Below are 21,623 nucleotides of genomic sequence, written 5' to 3' on the forward strand. Positions count from 1 at the left end.
GCCCCCTGCCCCCCCTCTTTTTTTTTTACTTAAGAACTTGACACTAAGTATGTCCTGGAGACATCTAGGGTTGACCTCTGAGACATGCAGTAGAGTAGTTTACTGGTGCAGAGACTTGGTATCTCGCAGCCCTCAACATCAGAGGAAGAGCTATGGTGAGTTGCAACAAGCAACTTTCATGTTCCTCTCATTCTGCTCTCCTCTTCCTTGATCTGGCTCCTATCCTATGTCACCCACACTGTGCAACATCTGAACAGGGCTTTCTGTTGACAGTTTCAGCTCCATCCCATCCACTTCCCATACTCTAATTATACCAATTACTAAAAGCCATTTCTGATTATTTCCCTGCCTTGCTTAAAAGGCCTCACTGTCTTCTCATTGGCAAATCAACTTCCTCACCAAAAAGCTACTCAGAAATGCTTGACATGTACCTCTTCCTACTCTCTGTTCTCTTCTCTCACTTCTACCCACATGTGCCCTGGGCTCCTCTCATGTTGAGGCATTTCTTCATCCCCAATGTGCCGGCATCTGCAGAACCTCTGGATGTTTGCACAGGTTGTCTCCTTTATCTATGATGGCCCCACCTCCTCACCATTCATGGTGCTTTTCGGGTGTTATCTTCACCCCGAGGGCTGCCCTGACACTTCCTGTAGCACCAAGCCCACCTCCCCACCCGAGCTAGGTACCTCAGGCATCCTACGCTCAGCTTTATTAAGGACATATTATGTGAAATGATGCACATACTTGTGCATAAGTGCTGGAACTGTACCCAATGTGCAAAATGTTGTTTGCTGGGTGATAAGCACCGTCTTAATGCATCTTTACCTGGACACTGGTTGAGTGCCTACTGCATAGTAGGTGTATATATTCAGTGCTAATGATATGAAGACAAATAAGCCAAGCTCCTCCTCTTGAAGAATTTAGCAGGGGGGAAAGACATAGGACCAGGTAATGTCAGTACAAATCGGCATGTGATAGAACATAGAGTGCACATTTTGTTGTAGGAAATACTAAGGAGCTATACCTAGCCTGATTTGGGGATTCAGGGAGGTTTCTGGAGACATGATGTATGAGCTAATGCTTATGCTATTCTCCAGATGAAAAAGAGTGGGAGGAAATTCTAGGTGGAGTGGAGAGTGTGAGCAAGGGTGAGGACATGTCAAGAAGTAGGGTATACGGGTCAGTGTCACTAAGGCATAACGTAAGAAGCAAGGATTGGTGGAAGATGGGCTTAGAGGCAGGATCACGTTTGGCAGGATCTTACCCGTCATTCCTAAGGTTTGGGCTTTATTCTCTGGGTGCCAGTCTTCCGTGGGAAGGTGTTCAGCCAGGGAATGATGTGATCAGATCTGCTGTTGAGTTAGATCGCTGTGGCAGCACTGTGGAGGGGGGAGCGAGGGCACAAAGACTGGTTAGATTTTAAAAATAGTCCTATTAAAACCTGTATCAAGATTATGTCAGTAGGAGTAAGAGCAGGGTGTGGAGCCTGGCAATATGTAGAAGACTAAACTTAGTAGCTAATTGGATACAGAACAGGAAAGCAGAATGAAGGGGCTAGAATGCCAGGTTTCCGACAAGAGTAGCTGGGTGAATGTATGTTTCAGGATGTTAGGAGGGGAGCAGGCTGGAGGTGGAGAGATGCTCAGTTCAGCTTTGGATATTCTGGTTTCAAAGTATTTATGGGACATTCAGCTGGAGCCCTGGTACCTGACATCACCAGCAGAGTCTGGAGCAGCACCCCAGATAAAACGTGTTCATGTGTCTGCTGGAAAACGTGGGATTATGCACCCTAAATAACTTAAATAAAAACAGGATAGCCTTATGTTAGTTCAAGTTAGGTTTCAATGTCCAATGTGCTACAAAAGCCTTTATTTTCAGAGAAGTTTGGCCTTGGAATTAAGAATGAGGGATTTGGGAATTGGATTATATTCATAATCTTTCATAGTCTGTGACGATAATTAATGCCAGAAAAATCTCTATAACACCAACATCTAGTTCTTAACTAAGAAGAGAAGACAAAAAAAAAAAAAAAAAAAAAGGAAATAAGGGTACAATAACTCTGCATCTTGCCACGGAGATTTTCCAAATGTTCTATAGTGAATTTTATGGACTTAGGGAAAGAAGGTGCTTGTAGCATTTTCTAGAGTAGAGGATGGTAAAAGATAGGGTAAAAATTTATAGCAGTGGTTATAGGAGAGTGGGAGAAGCAGCCTACATATTTTAAAGAATCATTGAGTAAATCAACTAATAAAGAAGGAATAAACTAAACAAAAGTTCATTCCCTTTACCCCATATAACCTGGGAGATCTTCCTCTTGAGATTATTTTCTGTACCCTTTGTCCTCTCCATTTCCTCCCACCAAGGTAAGAGTCATCCAAATCACCAGCCTGTCTCTTCTAGAATGTAAAACTATTTCCCAACAGGGTAAGAAATTAGGGATATGACATGGTGAGAACATAGATTCTGGAGTCAGAAATTCTGGGTAAATCGCTTCTTAACTGTATAGTGGCCACCTGGCCCTGGGCCAGCCTCTTTAAATCCCTTGTTCCTCATCTGTAACATGTGGATTCATTTTCATTCACCAAATATTTATGTAATGCTTTCTGTGTGCAAGCACTTGGTACAGCCTGAGGATATTAAGATGAGCAAGACAGATACTGTCACTGTCTTCATAGAGCTTAATGCTGGTGGGGACACAGGCATTGAAGAGAAAACTAAGGAAATCACTAGTTGATTTTAGCTGGGACAAATGTTACCAAAGGAAAGTACCACGGACAATTAAACCATACAACTGGAGGACCTAACTTAATCCTAGGAGAGAAGAATGATGACAATAATAATAATAATAGCTATTATTATTATTTATGGCATTTGGGGGAACTTGGATTTCATAAATAAATGTAAACAGGGACACCCGGGTGGCTCAGTCAGTTAAGCGTCTAACTCTTCATTTTGGCTCAGGTCATGCTTTCATAGTTTGTGAATTTGAGCCCCACGTCTGGCTCCGCACTGCCTTCCTTTCTCTCTACCTCTCCCCTGCTCGTGCTCAATCTCTCTCTCTCCCTGCCCCCCCCCCCCCGATCAAAGTAAAGAAATAAACATTAAAAATAAGTAAATATATAAACTAACAAATAAATGTAAAGAATTCAGCACCGTGCCTACACATAAAAAGTCCTCAATGAATGTTAACTTTTATTGTTGTTGTTGCTGCTGCTAAAAAAAGTAACAAACTTTTCTTTTAACTGTCAGACCTATACGACCAGGTTTGCTCACGTGAACACTGGCTGCATTGCAAGCAGCTCCTGAGTCAACTCCTTTGTTTCTTGAGTCCTTGTCATATGCCAGATGTTCTCTCCCTTCCTACCACCTGGATTGCCTCTATCACGTCTTTCTTCATTTTAATAAAAGTAATGCATGGGCACACCTAAGAAGACAGCACTAAAATCTTGTGAAACACCGGTTTCTTCCCTAATCCATCCTGTCCTTCTTTCTGAAGGCAAACACTTTTGAATCTTTTAACTGTTTCTTCTGAAATTTACTCGTCTGACATCATCTACCAGGAGCTAATGCGGAGTCCACAGACTCAGGGCTCAGTCCCACAAGACTGGTCCCCTCCCCATTTGAGACTCCAATCACAAGTCCAGGTTGTCACCCATGCTTCTGACCTGACTGACAGTAAATCAGGGGCTCCCGCGATCTCTGCCTTGGGTTTGCTAATTTTCTGGAATGGCTCATAGAACCTAGGAAAGTGCTTTATGTACTACTAACAATTTATTACAGAGGACATTTCACAGAATACAAATGAACAGCCAGATGAAGAGACACATATGGCAAGGTCTGGGAGTATCCCAAGCATAGGAGTTTCTGTCCCATGGAGTTTGCGGTATGCCACCTTCCCATCATGTAGATACGGCATTCTTGTTCACCAACCTGGATTCTCTCTGAACTCCATACTTTAGGGATTTTCATGGAGGCTTAATTTCATGGACATGGTTGATTCAAGTTATTGACCATTGGTGCTTAATTTAGCCTCCAGCTCCTCTTCCCTCCGCAGATATAGGGGTGGAGATGGCAACGCTGAAAATTCCAACTCTCTAACCAGGTGGTTGGTTTCCCTGGTCACCAGTTTCCATCCTGTGGTTTATTTAAGGCTCTCCAAAAATCTCCTCATTAACATGAACTCAGTCGTGGTTGAAAGAGGCTTGTTATTAGTAACAAAAGCCCCTCTTTTCACATTTCACCTCTCATCACTAAGGAAATTCCAAGGATTTTAGAGCTCTTCTTGCCAGGCACTAGAAAAAGACCAAATATATATTTCATATATATATACATACATACATATATATATATATATATATTTCATATATATATATATATATATTTCTTATATATATATAAAGTCTGCAAATGCCTTTCCTTTCATATTTGATGGAGGATTTCCCTAGGTATAAAATTCAAGGTCATTGTATTGCTACTGAGAATTCTTGAGTTATTTTGATTCCTTCTGCTTTGTATGTGTATCCCTCTTCCTACTGTTTGCTCAGAAACCTTATAGAATTTCCTCCCCTCCATGGTTTCCTCTTTTGGAACTCTTATTTTTGGAATCATTTGTTTTTTGGGTTTGTCCTCTAATATTTTTGTATCTTTTCTTTGTTTTCTTTCTTTCTTTCTTTCTTTCTTTCTTTCTTTCTTTCTTTCTTTCTTCTTCTTCTTTTCTTTCTTTCTTTCTTTCTTTCTTGCTTTCTCTTTCTTTCTTTTTTTCTTTCTCTCTTTTTTCATTTACTCCTCTTGATCTTTCAAGCCTTACATTGAGTCACTTATTTTTGTTGACATGTTTTTATTTTTCAAGAACTATTTTTTTTTGCTTTATGAATTTTTTTCTGTTGATGTTGTTTTGTGGATCCAGTATTTTATCTCTCTGAGACTAATAAGGAATTTTTTTCTTTTTTTCTTTCTTTTAAATGTTTATTAATTTATTTTGAGAGAGAGAGAGAGAGAGAGAGAGAGAGACAGACAATAAGGATGAGTGGGGGAGGCACAGAGAGATGGGAGAGAGAGAATTCCAAGCGGACGCTGCACTGTCAGTGCAGAGTTTGAAAGGGGGCTCAATCTCCAGAGCTGTGAGATCACAACTTGAGTCAAAATCAAGATTTAGAGACTTAACTGACTGAGTCACCCAGGTGCCCCACAGAAAATTTTTTCTTGAAGCTTCTTCTCCTTAAATAGTCTCTTTTTCCCTAAAGTTTCTTTTATCTACCTGTTCTGCTCTCTCTTTCATGTTAGAAGCTTTCCTCATAAATATAGCAACCCTTTAACCTTACCAAAAACTAAGTGAAAGGCTGAGCATGAGCGATATTTGCCCATTTAAACTCCAAAGTAGGGTGATCTAACCAGGCATTTTGTTAGGGGAAACCCTGAGTAAGTATATTTGGAGACTTCCTCTTGGGATGGGTCAGGTTTCTCAGTCTTTAAAATTCTTCTAATTCTCTTCCTGAATAATGTTATCTAATTTAGCAAATTGAAATACAGGGTGCCCTAGTAAATTCAAAGTTTGGATAAACAACAAATATTTAAAAAATATAAGATTGTCCCATTCAATATTTGAGACATACTTACACACTAAAAACCATTTTTGATACTATTAGTATATTTAAACTTCAAATTTAAATTGGGCTCCTGTCCTATATTTATCTGGTAATTTTATTTCTGAAGGGTAAATTCATTGCTGACAGCGTTTAGAGAACCAGGTGGGAGCAATGACCTTGCTGGATGCATCCATGGTGGAGGGGGATGATCTCAACAAAATTTCATTCATGTAATCCCCTTCAACCAGGTTTTTTCAAACCTTTACTAAAAATCGTCTGCCTTACCCTCTCTGGGAATAAATGCCCCATCTTATACTGGAATAGAGGAAGGAGAGTTGCCCATCCGTGGTGGGGGACTCAGAATCTGAGGCATCCTTAACAAATTCCTACCAATTTTCCTTACATTAGCCACCACAACTTTACCAGTTCCTGAGGTACCTGGTGCTCCCAGGGGTGGAATCTTCTGAGTATTCTGCCGTGTAGATAGGGTTGATTTGTGGCTCTCTTATTGCCAGATTAGGACTTGGCTTTCCTGAGGCTTGGGAAATCAGCCACTACTTTTGCATCAACCGTCCCAACTTCCAGCATTAAGCCATGCTCTAGCCTCCTGTTTTCCTATCCTTATGGGTTCATGTCTTAAACAAACTAAGTTTGGCTTAGGTAAGATATAGGGAATAAAACAGACGCATGTATTCATTGTTTCTTTATCTGAAAGCTATTTGTATCCCATCTTAACATACTTGCTCTAAAGCTCTTACTCTCTGACTTCAAAAGTAGAAACAGGGAGACCAGTTAAAGCTGTTGTTTTAGTCAGGCAGGAGGTAAGGTGGCTTGAAATAAGGTTTGGAAGATGCAGTACAGGTTCAATGAATATGGATCTTCCTTTTGGGGACTTTGCATCTGCATAGTGAGATGATTCCTATACTTAGATTTTACATTTACATTTACATGTACATTACATTTACATTATTATGTAGTAGAGTAGAGTAGAGTAGAATATAACTGTGTAGTACAGTGAGAACTATTTCAGTTCTTGCTCAGATATAAAGTGTGTGACTTTTCCCATTCACAGGGATTGCCTCTAGATCAACTCTGGGGTTCATTACAACTTTAAATTTCTTTTATTGCGGGAAATAGGCAAAAATGCAGAGATGAAACTAGATTTAACCTTTTGAAAAAAAAATGGAAGTCAATGATTAAAAGCATTGCCATCTTGAGAACAATGAGGGTATAGTTGTTCATCGCTATAGACCAAGGGTCTGATTGTTTCTTCATGAGATTTAATCTGTTTGACCATGAATGGCAGAAAGCGTTAGGGTCTGAAGTCGTTTATTTTTATTACTAGTTGAATTAGCTATCCATCAATGAATTGAATTAATCGAATGGAAAAATAACATTATTTTATCAAACAAAAGAGACTAGGCATAGCAGAGGCAATATTTGTAGGTCAGAAGGGTGCATCAGTTGGCTTTCTTAGGACTCACTGGTTTGCATTTACTTTCCTAGATTTGTACTCTGCTGAAGTGTAAAACACCAGACTTACGCACTTGTGGTGATGCGGTTGAATCTGCTTCCACCAGGTTTGAAATGTTTTCCCTCAGTGGCACTTTTGGAACCCAATATGTCTTCCCTGAGGTGTTGCTGAGTGACAGTCAGCTTGCACCTGGGGAATTTCAGGTAAGAATCTTTGCTGAATATTGACAATTCATTTCATGTAAGAGGGAGCACTTTTTGAGTATGAAACCGACTCAAGTGTTTACAAATATCACAAAAATCTCCATTTGGAAAGGATAAAATTGTTCTTAGGAATCAGGAGTCACACTGAGCAGGTTGAATTTTTTGTCTGGAAATTCTTACTATTATAATTAGTATCCTTGAGAATAATATATATATATGTATATACATATATATATTATGTACATATATTATGTACATAATATATATATGTATATATATATTATGTATACATATATACATATATATATTATGGAGACTACTGGGAGGAGGCTGGCTGTTTCGGATCCCCTGAGTAGGAAGAAGACTCCAGAAGGGTTTTAGGACCAGTCCCACCAGAGGGAACCCCTTCACATCAAGAGCAGTGATAGCCTAGCAAAATTAAAGGGAATTCCTTTCATTGTTGTGTAAAGACCTTCTGTGATCACAGGAGGAAAAAGAAGGAAGGAAAAGCTAAGGAGAGAGAATCTGATGGTAGCTGAAATTGTCAAGACACAAAACACTTTTTTTTTTTTTTTTAAAGGCCGGAAATAGTTCCTTACTGTATAAGCTCTGCCCAGCCACATTCTTCCCCTGGCTTTCCTGCAGGTTCTGCTCTTACTCTGTATTCCTTGTAGGAACAGCTACTGTGGGGCATTGGGTCAATGAACATGTTGGGGGGCTGTGGTGAGCGAGTGACAGGGTTGACGGAGGCTCAGCTCAACCCCCTCAGTCAGTCCCTTCTGTCCACTTGGAAGAGCCTATTTTGTCTGAGAGCATTAGATTTCCCAAACCCATTGCTTTATGCTTGTTTCCTCATGGAATGCTTCCTCAGATAAGTCAATTATAAGATATCGATTATAGCCATTTCAATAATAAATGAATCCATGCCAATTCCACACCTCCAATTTTTCCCGTGATCTGTACCATTTCAAAATTTCTGACAGAAGGTAGCCATTGTTTTTACTGTTTCTTCATCCAGTTGCACTGAATTTTAAAAGTGTGTGGTGGGGTTGTAGAACTTCCAGGGAGACCCGGTTAACTTCTCTGTGCTTTCATTAGGTGTTACGTGATGGACGCTTGTTTAGCGTGAAGCCGCCATCTGGACCTGTCTTGACCGTAACTCTGTTTGGGAGGTTGTATGAGAAGGACTGGATATTAAAGGCTTCATCCGACCTCAGGGCACAAGCACCGGGAGTAATGCTCGTAGTTATAGCACTGACTGTGTGCTCATTCAGTTGGTAAAATAGTTCTATTTCCCTTTTTATTTTGCATGATTTAAAAAATGATGGGTGACAACAGAAGCATGGATGTGGGCTTTTGATAAGAGTGGTCATGGTCTTTTGTACAAGTGAATACAATTATTTATACGTATATATTTCTCTGTTTTTAGACGCATACACACACACACACACACACACACACACAGACACCAGATAATAGAAGCCAGATACACAGTGACATAATTTTGAAAGGTAAAAATCCATAAAATGAAAATAACAATTATACCTACATTTTAGGGATTTTGGGTGAGGAAAAAAAAAATACACTTAAAGTCCTTAGACCAGTTACTGGATCATGGAAAGGACTGCACGTGTGCTAACTATCACAACTGTGAATGGCTGTCACAGGAAAACCATGCACGATACATTGACTGCTAAAACTGTATCACTCTAATTGTCTAAAGTGCAAACATTTTCCAATGGTTCAGTCACCCTGCATATTTCAGTTAGAAAATCAGTGAATTCGGGGTGCCTGGGTGGCTTAGTCGGTTAAGCATCTGACTTGAGCTCAGGTCATGATCTCAAAGTCCATGAGTTCAAGCCCCGTTACTGCACTCTGTGCTGACAGCTCAGAGCCTGGAGCCTGCTTCAGATTCTGTGTCTCCCTCTCTCTCTCTGCCCCTTCCCCACTCATGCTCTGTCTCTCAGAGCGTGTCTCTCAATGAATTCAACATCAGCTAATTGGCTTTGGCTTGGTACCTAGCAATGAGGTATTCTAGAAGGCAGCTGGGCTTCCACCTAGGAACTTGTTAGAAGGCCTTCATGTTTTTTGTGGTTTTCAGCGTCTCTTTAGTGTTTTGTCTACCTTGTCAGCCTATAAGTATAGTAATAAGGAGGCTCTAAGACATTTACCACATCTGGCCTGCGATCTATTTTTGCATAGCCCGTTAGCTAAGAAAGGGTTTTATGTTTCTAAATGGTTGAAAAAGAGGAAGAATCCCAAGAAGAAGAATATTTTGTGATACATGAAAACGATCTGAAGTTCAAATTTTAGTCTTAATACCTAAAGTTTTATTGAACACAGCCACGTTTGTTTAAGTATTGCTGGTGACTGTTTTTAATTTAAAAAAAAAATTTTTTTTAACGTTTATTTATTTTTGAGACAGACAGAGACAGAGCATGAATGGGGGAGGGGCAGAGAGAGAGGGAGACACAGAATCGGAAGCAGGCTCCAGGCTCTGAGCCATCAGCCCAGAGCCCGACGCGGGGCTCGAACTCACGGACCGCAAGATCGTGACCTGAGCTGAAGTCGGACGCTTAACCGACTGAGCCACCCAGGCGCCCCTGCTGATGACTGTTTTTATGCTATGGTGACAAAGTTGGGTAGTTATGACACAGAAAAGCTGTTATGGCCAGTTATGGCCAGAAAAGCTGCAAATATTTACTGCTTGGCCCTTTCCACAAAAAGTTTGTTAACTCCTGCTCTGAAGTATTAAATAACTACAGATGTTAGTATTAAAAGCCTTTAAAGAAATTCAGTGGGCAAATTGCCTGTGTCTTTCATAAAAAGAGAAATAGAATATCTTTATTTGCTTTGTATTACATACCATCACACACACACATGTGCAAAGATTACCTTGATTAACGTATGGCCAAATGTGCTAAGTAGATTAATACCCCAAATAAGATCATTTTTATAAACATGGTTGATGTCCATTCACTGTAAGATACCACATCACAAAACCTTTTGATGGATTTGGTATGTTCTCAAATTCCTGGGAGAAAGCACATTAGTTTTTATTTTCAAATTTTTCCTGGAGATCAACTAAGAACTATTCATATGAATACACTATCTGGTATTTTAACTTCAGCAAACCCACCAGCTTGTCTTAGAATGATTTTTCTTAAAATTAAACATTACAGGCAATGAATTTACTTTTTCAAAAATGGTATTTACAACATCCATACCCAGATCTGATTACTTTTTCGCTCTGCATTTCTTTAACACATACGTACGTATTTTACAATAGTTTTGATGTGCTTTTTAACTGTGATTTTTTTTCTTCTGCGTAAAACGTTTGTAATACTCTTTTAATACAAACAACCCAATTCCAAAAAAGACCAATGCTCAAATATATGTTCCTTAATCTCTTTATACCTGGATCAATTTGAATGGTCCTGTCTATGGCCATACCACCCTGAACGCATCCGATCTCCTCTGAATGGTCCAGAGAGCAATTTTTGATACTTCCTCATTTAAAGATATCATTTGTTATCAACTTCATGATGATGATGTAACCACTTCCTCTCTCACTGTAGTAGCCTTTTTCCAAGCTGGTCCCCAGTGATTCCCACCCAGGCTCCATGGAGAAATTCTCCACGATTAATTGTTTTGTTGTTACTGATTCTTATATTAATTTTTATATGGCTTCTGAGCCTTGTCACTTATAATAAATATGAATTCATTCTTACTTGTGTTATAACATATCTGTTATTCAGCTCTGCTTAAGTGTTCTATTGATTTTACTTATTTGGTCTTTTAGTTTTTTTATCGAAACAATCTATTTCAGGTCTCCTATAGGTTGAATTATGTCCCCCCTCAAATTCACATATTGAAGTCTGAATTCCATACCTCAGAATGTGATTGCATTTGAAGATAAAGTCTTTTAAGAGGTAAAATGATGGCATTAGGGTGGGCCCTAATCCAATATGACTGGTATTGTTATAAGAAGAGAAGATTAGGACATAGACACTATGGAAACTATGTGAAACTATGTGAAGACACAAAGGAAGATGGCCATCTACAAGCCAAGGAGAAAGGCCCTCAGAAGAAATCAACCCTGTTGACAGTTTGATTTGGATTTCTGGCCTCCCGAATCTTGAGAAAATAAATTTCTGTTGTTTAAACTAATCTGTGGTACTTTATAATGGCAGCCCTAGAAAACCGGTACAAATTCTAATCCCCTCTCCTCTCCATTTTTACCATAAATTGAAGCTTAAACAGAATGGTTACCTAGTTAAGAAGATCCAGCTAGCCTGGTTCCGTGAGACTCAACTAGATACTCTCAGAGAAGCATTGCTGATGAACTGATGCTGAAACCATCAGACCATCTGGATGCTGGGAAAGCAGAAAGTCACACGGATGAAATCATGTAATTGATCTGTCCTTAAATATTCTTTTTTAGTAACAAAAGAATCTGTTGATACAACTTAGTGAAACAAAGGACATCGTTTAAGTCAAAAACATCTCTCAACCGGTAGACTATCCACATCTGGGGCTGAGATCAGCCCCACACTATACGAAGCATGCCCTTCTGCAAAGGAGAGCATGATCCATACCAGTAATATATCATTTTGAAGTAAACATTTTTGCGGTAGATACTTTAAAAAAAAAAAACACTATCTCATCCAATAATATTTGAGTAAAATTCATCTTATACTTTTGGGTGATATTAACTACCTTTTAAAAAGAGCCCATTAGAAAATAACCCCCTATGTATTTAGGGACCGCAATCATCATGGCAAGCCTCAATACTTCATACAATTTTAATTTAAAGAAGAAAATTGTTGTAACGGTGTTAAGTTTAAAATATTAAAGCCTTCAATAAACCCTAAGGGCTTCTTTGCTATTCTATTTTGTCAAATATATCACATATCCATTGTAGCACAGCAAATTACTGGTAATGTAACAGCTTAAAACGGCAAACATTTATTATCTGACACAGTTTCTAGGAGTCAGGATCTGGGAATGGCTTAAATGGGTTTTCTGGCTTAAGGTCTCCCTTAACGTTGTAATAAACCTGTCCCCAGGGTTACAATCATCTTAAGTTCCTCTGGGCCTGAAGACTCCACTGCTAAGATCACTCACATGGTTGTTGATGGTCCTCAGCTCCTTGCTGGAAGCTGGCTGTGGCCTTTTTCCTTATGCATGGGCTACCTGAAATTTTTCACAAAAAAGCAACTGGTGTCTCCAAGAGTGAGTGATGAGATAGACAAATATATCTATCTATATCTGTATCTATATCTATATCTACATCTATATCTATATCTATCTATATCATTGATATCTATATCATCTATATCTATATCTATATATAGAAGGGTGTGGATATTTCAGTCTTTTATAGCCTAATTTTGGAAGTGACGTCACTTCTGCCATACGCTATTTATCACACAGACCAACAGTGGTACAATGTGGGAGAGAATCACACAAAGGTAAGAATATCAAGAGACAAGGATCTTTGCAGATCAATTAGGATGCTGGCTATTACGATAAGTATGTATTTATATTTATATGTATTTCTATATAATTTTAAAACATAGGACCGTTTCCTTTTCTTTTTGCTATATATGTAATATGTCTTTCAAAATATACTCCCAATATTTACATATGAAAAGTATTGTGCCAAAGCACTTTCTACAATTATTTTCTATGCTAAAGATTAAATAATTTAATGATTTCTGCTCTTGGTAAAATTTAAATTGGTTGGATTAACTCATTTGTGGTGACATCATCTTCTCCTGATACACACCTGTGACTTTTACATTCACTTCTTAGAAGTCTACTTTATAAAAGAATACACATTAAAAAGTAACATAGAATAGGAGTGCCTGGGTGGCTCAGTCGGTTGGGCGTCTGACTTCGGCTCAGGTCATGATCACGCGGTTCATGAGTTCGAGCCCCAAATTGGGCTCTGTGCTGACAGCTCAGAGCCTGGAGCCTGCTTCAGATTCTGTGTCTCCCTCTCTCTGCTCCTCCCTCACTCATGCTCTCTCTCTCTTTCTCTCTCTGTCTCTCTCTCTGTCTCTCAAAAATAAAGCTTAAAAAAAAAAAGTAACATAGAATAAACAGCATAAGTTCCAGAATCATTAATTCATGAAATGACACTACTAGGAAAAAGGGTCTTTAAGAACATCAACATATTAACTGTTTTTTTTTTTTTTTGAATCAGCAAGGATTTTTTTCTACTAATCTATAAAAATATAAAACAAATGGAAAATAACAATTGAAGTGTTCTGAATATGTCAACAATCAACTAGAAAGTCATTATCAATGTCAAAAGCTGCACTGAAATCTATCACTTGGCTCTTACATCGAAAATTAACCTTGCATTCCCCACATTCTTCCAATTCTCTATTCTGGATGTCTTGAGTGTATTCCAAATGCATTACCTTAATTTTGCTTTTGTAATCACCGAGTCTTGGATGGGGAAAATACCTATATCCACGAGTAATACTGTAGCATGCTGCCATAATCGCAAGGTTTAGTGTTTTAAGTACAGACACTACAAAACCAAATTTCTTTCACTCTGCTATACTTTTTCTTTATCGTGTGTATTAGGATAGGCTAGCTTGTGGTGTAGTAACAAATAAAACCAAAAATCTCCTGGCTAAATAAGATGAAAATTCATTTCTCACTCAAAGGCTACTCCAGGGCAGCTAGCCTCTGTGTCAAAGCTCAGAACCTCAGGCTTTTTCATTATGTGTTGTTTCCTTATTACCAATGCTCCCATAATTTCTGGAGCATGACAGAAGAATATGGAGAAATTGCACACTGTCTTTTAAATGCTTTCATCTAGGAGCGACCGGGTGGCTCAGTTGGTTGGGCATCTGAACCCAGCTCAGGTCATGATCTTGTGCTCTGTGAGTTTGAGCCCCACATTGGGCTCTGTGCTGTCAGTGTGGAGCCCACTTCAGATCTTCTGTCCCCCCTACCCTGCCCTTTCCCTGCTATGTGTGCTCTTTCTCTCTCTCAAAAATGATAAACATTTTTAAAAAAGGCTTTCATCTAGTGATACTTGTCATTCCCATTCGTATTTTCTTGGCCAAAGCAAGTCCTATGGACTTGCCAAATTGAAATGCACAGAAAGCATAATTTCCCTGTGTGTCCAGGAAAGGGAAGGGATTCATAAATATTGGTTAGCACTAGTAATATCTATCATTTAATGAAAGTCTTCAAAGGCATGCATCTTACGTTCTTTTTCCACTTCCATTTATTTCCACCCAATAAATGTCTGCCATGAGTCACCAGCACTGCTATTTCTCATTTATTTTCCAATGTATAGTGAGACTATAATCCTTGCCTCCTACCCCATACTTTGTTGACAGCCCCATGTGCCTGCAAGTTGCAAACCAAGATGACCACTTCCTTCAGACTTTACTTGCCCTTCCCATTAATCTGAAGGCAACTTCGCCTGTGTCTTCTTACCCAGAGTATGCAAAGACATCACTAATGTCTTACATATGGTGTTTCATAGTTTACAAAACATTTTCAGATACATTTTCTATTATTTCACAAAGTAGGTACTTTTTTTTTCTTCTTCCATTTTTTACCTTAGAGAGCAAAGTGTTGTTTTCTGCTCTTCTTACTTAGGTGTATCAGATCCTCAAAGGGGAATCTTTTAATTTTATGTCCAATGCTTTTTCTAGTATTACAGGTTACTAATGGTTTCTTACACACTAGACTGTGGCTTTCTGAAAGACTCAGTGTTAATCTTGTTGATTCAAATGCTGGATACTGATTATTTGCTTAGTGAGCTGGACACTGATTATTTGCTTAGGATTGTTATTATATTTTTAAGAATATTTTTTTAAATTTTTTAATGTTTACTTACTTTTGAGAGAGACAGAGAGAGAGAGAGAGAGAGAGAGAGAGCAGGAGAGGGACAAGGAGAGAGGGAGAGAGAGAATCCCAAGCAGGTTCCATGCTGTCAGCATAGAGCCTGATGTGGGTTCAAATTCACGAATTGTGAGATCATGACCTGAGTCAAAATCAAGAGTTGGAAGCTTAACCAACTAAGCCACCCAGGCACCCCTTTGCTTAGTGATTATTAAAGCCAGATTTTAATTGCATCCTTACCTTTACAGGAAAGATATGCCACATTCTACATAGTCTCATAGCTTTAATAGCTCAGACTTTGACAGAATGCAGGATGAGAGCTAAGGTGAAAGTACACGATTAATACTAAAGCATATATATCTCCTGGAACAAAGATTGAACTTAGTTGGTCATATTTGTTGACGTGGCATGGAGAATAAAAATTTGCCTTGAAAAATTAGGAGAAGATTATCAAAATGAAGAGTGGGAATTTTTCAGTCTTGAGAGGTAAGTTTAGAAGCATCAATGACTAGGTGTTAACAGTAGAGTGAGCTCTTTTAATCTTTCTATTTTGAAATTAGTTGCATATGGTGGTCTAGCCACAGAAATATGGCAAGAGCTCTTATCAGTGTTAGCAGCTATTCAGCTATCAATACCTTCTAGAAACTTTGAACTCCTGCCAAGGCAAATAAGGCCCACCTGTCAGTATGGTGGTAGATTACCTAATAAAAAGTTAATGTTTGGGCAATGTGCTTTGTAGACATGTTTATTGGATAAACTTTGAATTGAGTTGTGAAAATATTAGTAAAACAAAATACTCTTTTAACAGATTGCAATGTTGACTTAACTGAAATTCATTGTGAACCAGCTGATTTTTTTCTTTCTGTCTATGATAAAATTTCATCTTGTTCTATCAAAGACAATTACTGAGGGTTTATTTGCTGTTGCAATATGAATAAAAATTGATTGAAAAGCCTGCCTGCCACTGTGTACCTAGTTATAGGAAAGTAGTTGTTCTAGAGGTAGATTATGAAAGCACTATGGCAAAAAAATAAAATAAAATCTAAACACTGAAATTATTCCTTAAGTACATATATAATTTAATTTTAACTGAAATAAAGATGTGAGCATTATCTTCAGAGACTGTTGATAAAAATATATTACAATGATGTTATTAAGACAATTACAAATACTATTTTGAAAATGTTCTGATACTACTATTTAGTTTGTTATAACTTCACCTTGCTTAGCTTGTAATTAATAAGATTCCCCAACCCACCGATCCATAGAGGGATGTTAGCTGAAATTTTCATTAAGGTAGTAATTATCTCAGTTTTCCCTATCCAGCTATTTGGAGGGTATTGGGAATAAACCAGAGAGATTTCATGTAATGCCTTTTGCCCAGTGACTGGTCTAAGTTCAGTAAGTTTTTCCCCCTCCCTTTCTCTTCTCTTCCTCTTTCTCTTTTTTTCCTCCTCCTCCTATGTTCCCTCCTCTTCTTTCTCTTCCTCCTTCACCACTGCTCTTTACCCTTCTCATCCTCTTTATAATTTCTCTTTATTACTATTGACATGAACCAAGCATTGGCTGTGCCCACACGAGCAGTATGTTCAGGTTCTGTCTTCAAGATCCTAAAATGTGAGAAAAGGTTCTGAGCAGCACACTGTGGGGGAATTCACTATTTTAAATTGCTGCCCTAGTTTATTCCTCCTCTCGCCTCCAATGGGGAAAACAAACAAAAAAGGTGAAAGAGATGAAGTTACTTTATACTGGGTCTCTCCATTCTGGGGCCCTGGGGAGTAGAGATCTGATATAAAAACCCAAAGGCTGCCTTCTATAGGTTCAAGTGAATATAATATCTGGCTCAGAGATTCAAGTTCAATAAGAAACTAACATTCAAGGTGACATGTCTTAGGGTAGGTTCAAAAAGAGAAAATATCCTTCCTAAAATATATAAATAAGAAACTAACATTCAAGGTGACATGTCTTAGGATAGGTTCAAAAAGAGAAAATATCCTTCCTCAAATATATAAGCTGAATGCCCCTTACATTCCATTCTTCTCTTTGTAGTGGCCAAAGAATAGATATACAGACAATCCTCTAAAACTCATGAAAATATTCAGGGTTTATGGCATCAGGATGATTTTATTTATCTGTCAACCTATTTTCTGAAAGCGGTTTTAAGAGATTTATGAGACTTGCTAGCATTTGGTCTATCCTCAGGACTCCGAACTGAACACAGTTTTTGAAGCATCACTTGCTATTTAGCCTCCTTATTATTATTAGTTTCCAGAACTATTACTTACTGGGTTTCTAGACCCCAGAGGCTGTACTAGGCCCTTAAGATATAAATGCTTCAGGGGCACCTGGGTGGCTCAGTAGGTTAAATGTGGGACTTCGGCTCAGGTCATGATCTCCCAGTTCACAAGTGGTTCACGAGTTCGAGTCACATGTGGGGCTCTGTGCTGACAGCTCAGAGTCTGGAGCCTGCTTTCTATTGTGTGTCTCCCTTTCTCTCTCTGCCCCTCCCCCACTCACATCCTCTCCTTCTCTTTCTCTCTCTCACTCAAAAATAAACATTAAAAAAATATATAAATGATGCAGATACACTAAGGTATTTAGATAGAAGTGGCCTCAGATAGAATATTCAGCCCTAATGTAGAGATTTGCATGGAATTTTCTGTAGAGTCACTTGCTTCAGTAGCTACTGGATTCCATGCCCTTGGATGGCCTCATGCTTTCACAAGGTATCATGGTCATATCCTGTACTTATACACTGTCTGAAAATATAGTCAAGAGATTGATATTGTACAAAGTTGCCCTTTTTTGGAAGGGAGACGGTTCTATTCCCTGTCTGTTCTCTATACTGTAAGCTCTAAAACTCAGTCTCAGTGTCACCAGAAATGATCAGCCTCTGGGAAACTGAGCCACTTTAACTAAACTCACCAAAGACAATTTATAAATCGGAGTGTGTCTAGTTGTCTGTAAAACGGGAGAAATAAAATGACAGCAGAGAGAAATGGAACTTCAGAGTTAGACCTTCCTTTGATTCCTGGCTTTGCCACTTTCTGCTATGAGACCAAATTCCTTAGTTGCCTTGAGCATCAGTCTTTTTAAAGGCAATAGGACAGTACGTGTCTGGCATCCAGGAAGCACTCCATAAATCATTGACTGCGTCTTACCAAACCAGTTGGATACTCATGTCAGAACAGCAGCATCTTTCATGATATAAAGCTTGCTTGGGAAACCCAAATACAATTGATCCTTGAACAACACAAGTTTGAACTGTGTGGGTCCACTTATACTCATATTTTTTAAATAAATACAGTACAGAACTGTAAATGTATTTTCTATTCTCCAAAATTTTCTTAATAAGATTTTCTTTTCTCTAGCTTATTTTGAGAACACAATATGTAATACATGTAACATGCAAAATATATGTTAATTGTGTTATCAATAAGGCTTCCAGTCAACATAGGCTATTCATAGTTAAGTTTCTGGAGACTCAAAAGTTATACACAGATTTTCAACTGTATGAGAGGTCAGCACCCATAACACCTGCATTGTTCAAGAGTCAACTGTAATACATATAGGTTTGCTTGCTAAAAATCAATTAAAAATTATAGTAAAAGACATTTATATTCATGTGGAATATTTTTCAGGAGGCCATGATAGTTTGCTGGGTCAGTTTTCTTTCACAATAGAAGGAGTATTGCCTACCTGACCATATACATGTCCCATGTAAGGAAAGGCTTCGTCCTAGACAATGCCAGGGCTATCCTGTGATTTCAAGGGCTTGAAGCCACATTCTTTATACCAAGATCTTTGTCCCATCTGCCCCAAATTCCATAAGTTGAGAAATTCTTTTATGCATTGAAGACCTGGTTTGTTTAAGTTCTTTCAATGGAAGCATCTCTGGGCATAGCCATATTTGTTTTGCTGTTGAAAAGTTGGGGTCATTGATGACCATTCACTGGAAAGATGGGTTCTAAAATGGAAAGAAGAGGGAGGGCATCTGAGAATAATGAAACCATCAGAAAAAAATCTTTGCTACATTTACAGTAAAAAATTTAGGGGTGCTTAGGAAAGGGGAAGGCTCTGCATATCAGAGATTTCTCCTTAAGTCTAAGCCATTCTGAAATAGTTTCCAAGTAATAACCAATCATGCCTATGGTAACTTTATAAAGAGGCTTATATTACAGTTTCTTGCTGTAACAACCTTGCTTTCTTTTTATGTCAGTAGAAAACATCCCCAAATGTAAAACTCAAATGGAATTATAAAGTCTTTCCTTTTCCTTATTTTTGCCTCCATAGACTGATTTTTTCCCCATTGCAAGTGATATCTCTACCCTAGTTATCTTCTGTATTTTTAGCAGAATGGAGAAAAGGATCTTACCAGTAAAATGGATTTGAATTCCCATTATTTTGCTTTGATTGATGATATGAACCCCCATAATATCTCTTCTATAGTCCATATCAGGGGTCAGTAAACTATTTCCTGTAAATATAATTTTATTGGACACTGATACACCCATTCATTTATGTATCATCTATGACTACTTTCATGTTAACAATGACAGAATTGAATAGTTGCCACGTACCTATGGCCTTCAAATCGTATAGCATTTACTATCTAGCCTTTTACAGAAACAATTTGCTGATTCCTCACCTACATGGTAAGGAAAACCTCTATGAATCTAAAAGCAGACACTTTACTCCTTGCCTATACATTTCATGACTTATCATCTTTTCTAAAAATTTGATTCATTTATGGTGCTAGCTGGCCTTAGTACTCATCTTTTTCCATCATATTGGAAAAGAGTATTTGTGCCAACTACATTCTTCCCTGATGAAAAAAGAAATATTAGTTTGATTTCTGGCTTTGCCATTTGCTAGTAATATGACATTGGAAAAGCTACTTAAGTTCTCCCAGACTCATCATAACCTGTAAAGTGGAATAATGAGATCTACTCCATTTGGTTACTGTGAGGGTTAAGTGAAAATATTACTTTAGCACTTAACATAATTCCACTCATAATGAGTGCTCAATGCGTTTTATTTACATATAATAGAAGTAACTTTAAAAACATATTTTGAAAATATCAACATACCCACAGAAACATGCCATTTATAAAAATGATACTAAGTAATTCCCAATACAAACAAAGATACCTTAGTTTTGTTCTTTGCAAATAAAACAAGAGGGATAAAGCTAATCATTAACTTGGAGTTCATTGAGCTTTGATAGTGAGAATGAAGACATTTGCTAATTTCTATTTTTTAAGTGTGTGTGTGTGTGTGTGTGTGTGTGTGTGTGTGTGTGTAACAAGAAGGAATTAGAAACTAACTTGAATGCCTACAGTACACAGTCAAAACACTTCTGTTGATAAAAAAAAAAGGTGCTGGAATAAGATAATAAAAATGTAAAACATGATTGTTACTGATTAACAGATTTTAATTGTCTGCTATGAAATTATTTTCTTAGGATTAAATATGAAGTTTTTGCATATGTTTCCCTATTCTAAATTTAGCCTCTTTGTGAAGTGCTCTGAGTCCTTCTTTTCTGTTTCAGTTTATATGCGACCTGCAGGCAATCCTTTCCTAGCTACCGTGTGTGGGTTCCAGATCTGTCTTATGTGCTCCCATAACTCAACCTTTCTGTTTTTCTTTAGCACTTTCTATATTGTACTTTATCTGTTTGCATGGCTAACTCACCATTAGCTACATATTCCTGGAAAGAAGAATCATAATTATATTTTATCCTTCACACTTACCACGCAGTGATTGTCAGTCAGTTAAATAAATGTTCAGGTTAAAAGAAAGAATGTGACACACATAAAATGGAAAGAAGGCTTTTCAGTGCAGTTTTATAATTAACACAAGTGAAATTATGAGAATCCCATATTCATGCAATATTCTGATTTAAAAACCTTTAAAAATGAAAAATGAAGTCAATTAGTAATTTAACATCATTCAACCAACAAATATTTATTGAGCAAATGATTTGCAGGCACTATTTTAGGTGATGGGGAGACAGTAATGAACAAAGCAGGTAAGATCTCTGATTTCCTAGAGCATCATAAACTCCCATACATGAGGCATTGTGCTTGCTTGCAAAGAAAACTCACTCACAAAATGACAGATGTATGTGTTATTGAGGCAAACTCTGAACTCATGTTTGGAAAGATGAATGATATTTTCTATTCACTGTTGTAAGCCGTGAACTTGGGTGTTATTTCTTGAACCATCCTTTAATATCTAGAAATTTCTGAAGCAGGAGTTATAATCGCCTAGTAAAATGTCAACGTCACTTATGTAAAACATAATTTTCATTTTATGCTGTTTCTGTTTTTGCTATCACAGTTTTTGTTAGTGACTATTTAGATCACAAGTGACCCATCATGTGGTATCAGTGTTTCTCTGTGTCAGTGTTTCTGCAAGGTGGGGGATTGGGGTAATAGATCTCAGTGGCTTCTTTCAGAAAAACAATTAGCACAGTAATTT

The 21,623-nt window shown here is 37.9% G+C and overlaps 1 protein-coding gene across 4 annotated transcripts in view; it reads left to right on the forward strand.

Annotated features, from left to right (window-relative positions):
* LOC109249916 (pantetheinase) overlaps positions 1 to 21,623 on the forward strand; it is an 83,773-nt gene that overhangs the window by 47,407 nt on the left and 14,743 nt on the right. For 2 of the 4 annotated variants that reach the window (XM_019420550.2, XM_019420551.2), the window contains exons 8-10: positions 7,092 to 7,262; positions 8,361 to 8,539; positions 11,092 to 11,432. In XM_019420550.2, the coding sequence (XP_019276095.2) occupies positions 7,092 to 7,262; positions 8,361 to 8,539; positions 11,092 to 11,107 (366 nt within the window). In that variant the 3' untranslated portion in view covers positions 11,108 to 11,432. Of the gene's footprint in view, positions 1 to 7,091; positions 7,263 to 8,360; positions 8,540 to 11,091; positions 11,433 to 21,623 lie in introns of those variants that run through there. The other 2 variants (XM_019420552.2, XM_019420554.2) reach the window with 2 other exon arrangements.

Source organism: Panthera pardus, unplaced genomic scaffold (genome assembly GCF_024362965.1).
Source record: "Panthera pardus isolate Hobbes unplaced genomic scaffold, ASM2436296v1 HiC_scaffold_17, whole genome shotgun sequence".
NCBI classification, from domain to species: Eukaryota; Metazoa; Chordata; class Mammalia; order Carnivora; family Felidae; genus Panthera; species Panthera pardus.